The following is a 10,692-nucleotide window of genomic DNA, read 5'->3' on the forward strand; positions in this document are numbered from 1 at the left end:
GACTGCATCAGCTACTAGTAGGTCCCTCCCTGAAACTACCATTCAAGTTTCATTAAAATAGCTTAATGGGAACCTTGACAAATGCCTGCTAAAACATGATTGGCCGATGGCGTCCATGTTTTTTCAGTAATTAGGGCTCATGAAAAATCCTCTTACAGATTAGCACATAGGCGCACCATACCAAATTCCAGCTTGAATGGCTTTACGGTTCTTCAGAAACACCTATTCGAACTTTAAATCCACCCCCTGTGTATGACCACGCCCCAAAATTTGCAGACATCCTGAGAACCTTGTACTGAACATGTATTTCCATTTTGATTCAAAACCATATGATCCACATCCAATCATGAATTACAGCTATTTGAGTAAACCAGCTCTGCCTCCTTAAAACTGATGACATATGGTGGCCATATTGATATAAATGTCAACATATTTTTCATAATTATTGAGGTTCACTGTACCCAAGTGGTTTGACATCAATATTGTGAAGAAGTAAAATCCTAGGACTAGTTTGCAAGAGTACATTTTGCATATTATGCAAATTAGTGGCAGAGCTAAATGGTTCTTGAGGCTTTTTTATTTGGAAGAACCCAAGGAATCAGAGTAAAAAAAAAAAAGGACTCAGGGTTCATGATATATGGACAAAAACATAAACACTTGCCACTTTAGCACCACCATTGGGCCAGTTGGGCCCATCTCACTTACCTGGGAGGGAGTACTACCTGCTGACCTAGTTTCATGTGTTTGCTCTGCACAATTTGTTTACAATAATAATAATAATAATAATAATAATAATAATGATGATGGTGATAACAATAATAATAGGAAGAAGAGAAGAGAAAGAAATAAAAATTCTAACAATTACAATAGGGTTCCAGTACCTTTGGTGCTTGGACCCCCAATAAGAAAACATAGAATCACTATAGGGTGTCTATGCCATATGGTGTGATTACAGTATGTAACAGTAGTAAAGGTTCATTATTGTATGATGTAACTTAATTAAAAGACAAACATGTTTTATGATTTATTAGAAAAGCACACTAAGTGTTGCATATACATTGCATACATTTACAAATTGAGAAAAGGGAACCAAGTGTGTTTGCTTAAACACAGGTTACATTGTCTGTTTTAATGGTTATTGTAACGATTTAAAAATAAATAAATAAATTAATACAACCATCCATTTCGTAACCAGGATGTACCAGTGTATCAGTGTACACAACGAAAGGAGCTACACGGCGCGCTTTGTACCGCGCATGCGCACTGTTCTCATGCATGCATAGAGCAGGTAGTGACTGTTGCCAGGAGTTACAGCGCAGCGGATGCGCGTGAAGCGCTAGGACCGCGGGGAAATGACGAACTCACTCGGTTCAAATTTGCATTTGCCTAGTAGGAAACTGAAACCAGCGGATGTTCTCTATAGATCACTTCTGACAGCAAAATACGGATCCGTGAGGGAACCTTCCTGCCATTATGGGGGCTTTTCATTCAGTACCGGAAGACCATCACTATCGGATTTTGTCTGAGAAGACAGGCTGTAAGTAAGACAGTTTAAAAATATGGATGAAGGTGGTTTTACGCGATGAAATTGTATGATTTCTCTCTTATTTTAGTAGTGTTTGTGGGGAAGCAACACATCCCAGCCTCCAGTTCCTTTTCAACGCTAATTATAAAGCTTAAGAGTGTGTCAGGTGTGTTTAAAAAGGCGACTGTGTGGCATGACGTGTGAAAATGAGGAGAAACGCTCCAGATCCCTCCTACCACAATAATAAACCCTCAGCATTAATACAGTATGCATATGAATTTAGATCAAACTATACTTTTCAAATAGAATGCAAAAAGTAACACTCATTTTTTGAACTGCAATTACAATCCAGTTCAAATAAGAGCCAACAAATGTAAACAATAACAGGAAATACAAACCATGTAACTGGTAACAGTAAACAAAAACAATTCAGTTGTCTGTATAGAGCCTTTTAACAACAGACATTGACACAAAGCAGCTTTACAGGAATCTGGATGTAGATTTAGATCACCCTCATTTAACAGGAGTCATCCTGCAGTCTTCTTGCCAACAAGCATCTGTTATCTCTGTTGTACTGAGCTGATGGATCTCAGACTGTGCAACTGTGACATTTTCTCTCATTCCTGTAGAAAAGCCTGAAATTACTGGCCATTTGCAGGCAAAGGGTTACATCGCTACCTGATGTTGTGATTCAGGATGTCCCACAGATCCTCTCTGGGGTCATAATGCTGAACAGACAAATGGGTGCTCAGCCATCTTGACGGTCTGCAAAAACCGAGTCTGAAGTTGGGGCACAGTGAACTGACTTTACATTACATGCCAATGGCTCTCTTGTTTCTCCTGATATTTTAGACACTATAGAATATGCAGTAAGCTGTTTCAGCATGGCATTTGTCCTACAATGATTTTAATTTAATAGCTTTTTAAATCTGACCTCTTCCATAAAGGAGACCTTGTTCCATCTGGCCCAGTTGACCTTTGTGTAACTGGAAAGTCACAATGCTGAAGTACAGCTGTATAGCTAGTTAAAGGATTATAGTACACAAGCAATAAGCTCTTGTGTTTCCTTTTTACAATTAGTATATTGATTGAGGCTCTGCAGAAAATAGCAGATGGTATACTGTTATAAATAATAGAATAATGTTATTTCATGTATGTTCATTAATAGTCAATTTGGAGCATAGCTTGAAGAATACACAAATCAGCCATAACATTAAAACAACTGACAGGTGAAGTGAATAACCTTGATTGTCTCATTACAATGGCACCTGTCAAGGGGTGGGATATATTAGGCAGCAAGTGAACAGTCAGTTCTCAAAGTTGATGTGTTGGAGGCAGGAAAAAATGGGCAAGCAACTTTGACAAGGGCCAAATTGTGATGGCTAGACGACTGGGTCAGAGCATCTCCGAAACGGCAGGTTTTGTGGGCTGTTCCCAGTATACAGTGGTTAGTACCTACCAAAAGTGGTCCAAGGAAGGACAGCCGGTGAACCAGCAACAGGGTCATGGGCGCTCAAGGCACACTGATGCGTGTGGGGAGCAAAGGCTAGCCCATCTTATAATCCCACAGAAGAGCTACTGTAGCACAAATTGCTGAAAAAATTAATACCGTCTATGATAGAAAGGTGTCCGAACACACAGTGCATTGCAGCTTGCTACATATGGGGCTGAGTAGCTGCAGACCGACCAGAGTGCCCATTCTGACCCCGAAAGCGCCTACGCATGGGCATGGAGTATCAGAACTGGACCATGAAGCAATGGAAGAAGGTGGCCTGGTCTGATGAATCATGTTTTCTTCTACATCATGAGGATGGTCGGGTGTGTGCCCGTCACCTACCTGGGGAAGAGATGGCAGCAGGATGCACTATGGGAAGAAGGAAAACCAGCGGAGGCAGTGCGATGCTCTGGGCAATGTTCTGCTGGAATTCCTTGGATGTGGATGTTACTTTGACATGTACCACCTACCTAAACATCGTTGCAGACCTGGTACACCCCTTCACGGCATCGATATTCCCTAATGGCAGTGGTGTCTTTCAGCAGGAAAATGCACCCTGCCACACTGCAAAAATTGTTCTGAAATGGTTTGAGGAACATGACAAAGAGTTCAAGGTGTTGATCTGGCCTCCAAATTCTCAATCTGAATCTCAATCTGATCGAGCATCTGTGGGATGTGCTGGACAAATAAATCCAATCCTTGGAGGCCCTACCTCGCAACTTACAGGACTTAAAGGATCTGCTGCTAATGTCTTGGTGCCAGATACCACAGCACACCTTCAGAGGTCTTATGGAGTCCGTGCCTCGACGGGTCAGAGCTGTTTTGGTGGCACAAGTGGGACCTGCACAATATTAAGCAGGTGGTTTTAATGTTATGGCTGATCCGTGTATATCCACTTTAGGATTTTGTTTTGTAAAACCTGCCCCTGAATATAGCCCAACTAATAAATGCTGCTATTGTGCTTTCATTCTTTTTTCAGTTTCACTGGAGCAGATAAAGATTCTTCATAATCGCTTCAAGCAGTTAAGCAACAACGATGATGTGCTACGGTAGGTTATACACAACCCTGTGCTATCTTTGCTCAGTGACAAATTCTTTTTAATTTTGTTTTATATATAATTTAACATTTTTCACAGTAGCCAAGTTCTAAGTAGGGTGTAGAAGTCCATTCTCCTGGATACACACTTAGTTTTACTCTTCTTGCATTGTTTGTATCTTGATAAATATTGCAATCCTTCAACTGTAAATATTTTATTATATGATGTACTGTACGATATATATATATATATATATATATATATACATATATATATATATATATGTATATGTATATATATATATATATATATATATATATATATATATATATATATATATATATCATAAAGATACGATTCATTATGATAGTATGTAATTCATTATGCAACACCTGAATGATCACTTTTCACAATGAAATGCTTTCTATTTAAAGGAGAGATGATCTTAACACGCTTCCAGACCTAGCAAGCAACCCAATTCGATCCCAGATTGTAGCAGCTTTCTTTGACAGAAGGTCAGTGATGAGTAAAATTGTGGGTTAGTTATTCACTTATTAATTGTGTCGATGACTAAGTCAAGTTTTATTCTTGTTTCAAGGCCAGGTAAATTTACTCAGTCTAACACTTCTATTGGACCATTCACTGCACTGAAACCTATTTTTTGAGGCTTACATAATTTTTTTAAACATTGGTGCTGCTTGTTGTGTGAATATTGAACTTAGGGGTAGGGTGAATGATTTTGGCAACATAATAAACTATATGCTCAGAGGAGAAACTCCAACCTCTGTGGTGCCCCAGGCTCTATAAATGGGAGGGGAAAAAAACAAATGATCTGCATCACCAACCAACCAACCTATCAGCATATGGTGGTGTCTCTGCTTCCGTGTCAGACATGTTTCCTGTCAGTTCAGGATGCTCTGCCTCTTGCACTAGCATTTGTTTTTTTTTTCCAGCAAGGGTAATGTGCATGTGTTTTGGGGTGTGTCTTTGGACAAGGCACTGAAGGGTTTGTATTTGTTTGAATTGTGAGTTTCAAAACAGCTAACTTAATCTTAACTTCTGCCAAAATCACTCATAATAACAGCATATGTCACTGTAGAATCATGTCAAACATTTTTTTTATCATTGTGGGCTATTCATACTCATAAGCTTTGTCTCAACAGAAACTTCCAGAAAGGAGGTGAAGGATCAGTTCAAGAAATTAGCTTTGAGGAGTTCCTTACTGTCATGTCTTACTTCAGAGCTCCATCAGTGCACATGACAGAGGAGCAGAGAGAAGAGATAAGGAGGACCAAACTGCGCTGTAAGAATGCAATAAATAAATCAATGAAATCAGATAAACATGATGTTGGCAACAATACAACATGACAGTCAATATGGATTTCTCTCTCCCCTATCTGGTTGATAACTAATGTGAGATTAGGCTTTTCAGTTGTACCATACTTTGATGTAGAAAGGTCTAGGAAACAAATATTGTGAAATATGTTTTTGTATATAGAAAATATAATTGAATCAAGCTTAAATACCAGTACATAAACTGTACTCTGGTTCTTGGCACTGTGCACTGTGTATTGAACGCTTGACTCTGCCGCTACAAACTGCATTAATAATTTATGCACCCTTTTCTGCCCTGACAGTCCTGTTTAACATGCATGATACTGACAATGATGGGACCATAACACTGGAGGAATACAAACATGTAAGGCATACAAATTCCATATTTGTTAAGCACAGGACATGTGTGACACTTCATGCAATACACAAGTGGTTTAATGAAGTAACAATAAAAAGGCTGATCTTTCAGGATCAGCTGATTTACTAAATGCTAGGTTAGTTAGGTTCGTTATTGTCCTCAGAGAAGAGAGTTTTTTCTACAAATAAACTATTCATACTTGTATTCATTTATTCATCTTAAGTAAGCACTTTATCCTGGTCAGGGTCATGGTAAATGCAGAGTCAGTCCCAGCAACACTGGGTGCAAGGCTTGAGAATTCACTCCAGATGGGATGCCATTCCATTGCGTATAGCATCGCATACTTATGTGTTATACAAATTGTATTGAACTGTTGATTCTGAATTTAACTAGTAATATTGAGTTATTCAGTTCAGCCCAGAAAAGAAATCAGTAAGCCATCCACATTTATCAAGATTCTATAAAAATATCAGGTGTGGTTTGCAATAACTAACAACATATTGGCTTGCTGCAGGTGGTGGAAGAGCTGCTCTCTAAGAGTGGATCACTCGGAAGGGAGACAGCCAAGGGCATTGCAGATGCTGCCATGTTGGAGGTTGCTAGCATTTCAGTGGGACGCATGGTAGGCTTTTTAATCTCTACACCAGGATGTCTATCTCATTTTTGGTAACCGGCCACATTATATTTAGTCCCGTGTCAAGTGGACAGACCAAAAAATCAGTTTAATAGACCAATAACATATCAACAACGCCTCTTAAAATATGTTAATTTATTGGTATTTATCTGAAAAGTACATATTGAATGCACAAATGAATTGAACATATATCAGCTACAAGAGATGAATAGATTGCAGTTCATTGCCAAGAAAAAAAAAAGAATTTTTCCAAAGTATGGTTTTACAATACGGTGTCTTGCATAAAGTGTCCCCTCCCGGACCTGTGCACATTTTGTAGTGTTAGCTTGCTAATGAAGAATTACATATGATTAGCACATTTTTCATTTTTTGTCATACTTTGCTCAAAGTTAGGACTAATCGCTCTATTTTTCTTCCTACTGGAATAACAGAGACTAGCTGTTCGATTCTGCCAGTTCAATTTTAATTTAGAACACAGACTTTAAATTCATTTAGTGACCTTGATTAGAACCTTTAACCTTTATATTTGATAGCCCTGCTCTACACTACCTCACAGTATGTGTTAATAAGTTGCTAACTAATGTCAGATGTGCAATGTAAGAGTAATTTCTTCTTTTACAGGGTCCAGATGAATTTTATGAGGGGATCACATTTGAGCATTTTGTGAAGGTTTGTCTATATTTTGGGCCAGTGTCATGTCTACAGTTTATCAGTACAACTATAACTCATTATAACTCAATATATCTGTGCCACGTAATATTTTTTTTAAGAGTTGTCTATCAGTTAATGAAGTTATGAAGATATAAAACCTAATAATCCATTTGTTTTGAAATCAGATTCTGAAAGGAATAGAAATTGAGACGAGGATGCACATCCGGTTCTTAAATGTGGACACAACGAGTCTGTGCAAATGATGCCCACCTGATATACACCTATCAGCAATCGATGCTTCACCTGATATTCCAAGGCACCAATGATAACTATTAAGCTAAAGCTTAACAGAAAGGTAAATGGGTTATTTTTGCACTTAAAAGATAGCATTAAATTGGCTAAGTACTGTTGTGGTGCTGTTTCAGCTGTTTTAGGTGTGGCATAAATAGACCTTGCATGTTCACTCTAAGCACCACCTTGAAGATCTGTGATGAATCGCTTGAAGAATCAACTTACTTAGTTATTTATCTGTTACTTATTATTTTTTCAATTCTAGAGACCTGAATGTTATTTAATTGTCATGTCTTAAAAGCAAAGAATGTACTTTTTTTCAGGGGGCATATTAGATATAGAATAGCAATAAATGTGGTATAGAATAGCAATAAATAACCTTTCTCACTGTGAAACACACACATAAAATACTGCGTATATATATATATATATATATATATATATATATATATATATATATATATATATATATATATGAATTAAATGATGTCAGATAATGTCCGGTGTCATTCTGATGTATGAAATTAACATTATAGTCAGGGTTGTGATGGATACTGAGCCTATCCCGGGAACATATGTCGTGCAATTCAGGGATACACCCTGGAACGGATGCCAGTACATTGCAGAGCATCACACAATTGCACAACCTAGTCACAGCTAGTTAGAGTGCTCCACCTACTGGCATAGTTTTGAACAGTGGAAGGAAACAGGAGTGCAGACACTGGGAGAACATGCAAAACTCCACACAGACAATAAACTGATCTCAGGACCATAAGGCTGAGAGTCAGGAATGCTACCCACTGTTCCACCATGCTACCCATTAATTTGAGTTGATTAATTTGAGCATCATAAGCAGTACATATCCTCCAGAACACTGGACCACAGCCTGTATATAGAAGACTCTATACAGCTCTATGGTCGTTAGCCAAATATAGTTAGCTACAGTATGGTACAGAGAACAAAACTATAATGACTGGTCAGTTTCAATGTTTTTTAACCAGTCTGTATGTATTTTGTTATCTAATCTGTGTATTTTGTTCTCCTGACTGTCATAGTTCGACACAAACCCTGTAGTGTTAGCATGCTAACTAAAACCCACACCAGAGGATAAAAAGACACACATCAGGTGAGCAGAGGGTTCAGATCACTCGCTCTTGCCTGATATAACCATGTTTAAATGTAAAAATATGCAGAAACTCAACAGCACCTACTGTTAGTTACTCGGTTCATGAGTTTTCTAGCTAAACAACTTCTCAACTGGGTAAGGCAATGAGGATAAATCAGCTGATTATCATTTATCACTCACTAACCTCCCTCAACATTACAGAACAAATTAATGCCTTACCTGTTTGACCAAAAAATAAGCATAAACTTCATCAGTCCTGAATCCTTTTTATATTATCATTCACTTTAATGGCAAAAAAGAGTATATCCTATCAAGTAAAATGTATTGAATATAGTCATATTTATCTAGTATTTCTTACAATACAAGGTACAAGATTACACCAACCAGATATAAGATTATAAAAACTTATTTCTAGAATTTTTCTTAATAATTTCATTCTTGAAATTTTCTTATTTTATTGGTGGATCATTTTGCTTCTTTCTAGAAATAAATGCCTAAAATGAGCAAAATCTTAAATTATCAGCCAAAAGAACAAGACTACTTCAAGCTTAAAATTAGTAAAAAAATGTCTAGAAATAGGTTTAATAATCATATATTCTGTAAATTGTAATCTTATAATAGAAAATACTAGATACATTTGGCTATATTAAAGATATTTCCATATTTCAGATGTTATTGTGTACAGTGGCTTCACTGTAATTAGATTTCTAGTAGTTTTCTAGAGACACATTTCTTTTGTGTCTAAAGTGTGGATATGATGATGTTTGATGTGTCTGAGCATTTGATGTGTCTGAACATAATAACTGTAGCTCATAGTGCTTCTGGTAGTGTATGTCAGAATTACATGAGAGTGAGGTAAATTTAACCAAGGTGAGAACTGTGTGGATCTTGTGTGGTGTTCCCAGTCTGAAAGCTCCTGTACAAAACTTTTACATAGCAAGCTTTATGTCAGTAGAAACAACTCTGTAACAACAGAGTCATGCCTATTTTTCTGGCCCACAATTTAAGTGAGTTTCATTTTGCTATGATGATTTTTATGAAAGCCAAGAACAATGCCATGACACCGAAATATGTAGTTTCTCTGACTTTAGAGTGAGTTTGTGTATTAGTGTGTGTGTTTGAGAGAGAAAGAAGACTTAAAATGAGCAAAACAATTTTTAACAATTTTTAAATTAATTTTGGCAAGTTATGCTACATTATCACCATCATGTGACATACCAGAAGTACACTGAGATACAAAGTCAGACCAGAAAGTGTCATAACACAAGCTTATGTCAACAAAATCTCTGTCATTTGACTCAGGTTTCTGGTCAGCTTGACATCAAAATTGATAATGCAGCTAACAACTGTTGGAGTAAGCCTTTATGAATGTTTAATGTATCTTTCTTTCAGTTAGAGCTTATGTAGGTTTCACATAGCCCTATGAACACCACTCCACAATCCTGATGAGCTTGAGTGAAGGTTATATTTGCTGACCAGCAGATGTCAGTACAGTTATATAGTACAGTTATATTTTTCTATAATTTTCACAACTTAGTAATAAGTGGTTCTGACAAACTGTGTCAGAAATATCACTGTCAATATTCAGCCATGTATTGTACTTTCTGGACTATAAGGCACAATGTCTTCTATCTGATGTTGATATAAAATACAACAATTTTTTGTATTTTATGTCAGCATCAATCATTGGCATAGGTGTAATGCTGGGAAGTTCCCACAGCTTTTAATATTCCCCAATTTTGTCCCCACCACTTTTTAAAGTATACAAATTGATTGTAAAATATCAGTTTCACCATTTTCACATTTTCTGTTATTTACATTAAACTGCAATCATGATACGACGTGTGTGATTATACAAAATCCAATTTGATTATCCTGTGGACTGTAGAGTTTTAGAAAGCTGGTGTGGATTAAGCTGGATAAAATTGAAACATCATCTTCTCCATGGGATTCACTTGATACTGAGGAATAAAAAAAATGCTTGAGAAATGCTTTCTGTGTAAATTGATCACACAAGTTTTTTTTTTTTTTGACCTGTCATCATTCCTGTCCCCAAAACGCTTCAGAACAAAGTCACACAAAATTTACATCTAAGATGAATTAAAAGGGTTCAGCATTACTTTGTAATGAATTATTTATATAATATCTCTTTAGATATTTTTAAGGCCTGACAGAGGAATGAAGGCTACAGCTCAGGAAACAGGCAAAAGCTACAAAATCTAAAATACTCTATACTATAG

At 37.0% G+C, this 10,692-nt stretch overlaps 1 protein-coding gene across 1 annotated transcript; it reads left to right on the plus strand.

Moving 5' to 3' along the window:
- The first annotated feature begins 1,287 nt into the window (after positions 1 to 1,287).
- tescb (tescalcin b) lies at positions 1,288 to 10,441 on the plus strand. The gene is made up of 8 exons (XM_026922015.3): positions 1,288 to 1,537; positions 4,000 to 4,069; positions 4,492 to 4,572; positions 5,221 to 5,360; positions 5,695 to 5,756; positions 6,265 to 6,372; positions 7,006 to 7,053; positions 7,221 to 10,441. The coding sequence occupies exons 1-8, from the start codon at positions 1,474 to 1,476 to the stop codon at positions 7,296 to 7,298; spliced, it is 651 nt and encodes a 216-aa protein (XP_026777816.1). The 5' UTR covers positions 1,288 to 1,473; the 3' UTR covers positions 7,299 to 10,441.
- The last annotated feature ends 251 nt before the right edge of the window (positions 10,442 to 10,692 follow it).

This window comes from Pangasianodon hypophthalmus, chromosome 27, assembly GCF_027358585.1.
Source record: "Pangasianodon hypophthalmus isolate fPanHyp1 chromosome 27, fPanHyp1.pri, whole genome shotgun sequence".
Taxonomy (NCBI): Eukaryota; Metazoa; Chordata; class Actinopteri; order Siluriformes; family Pangasiidae; genus Pangasianodon; species Pangasianodon hypophthalmus.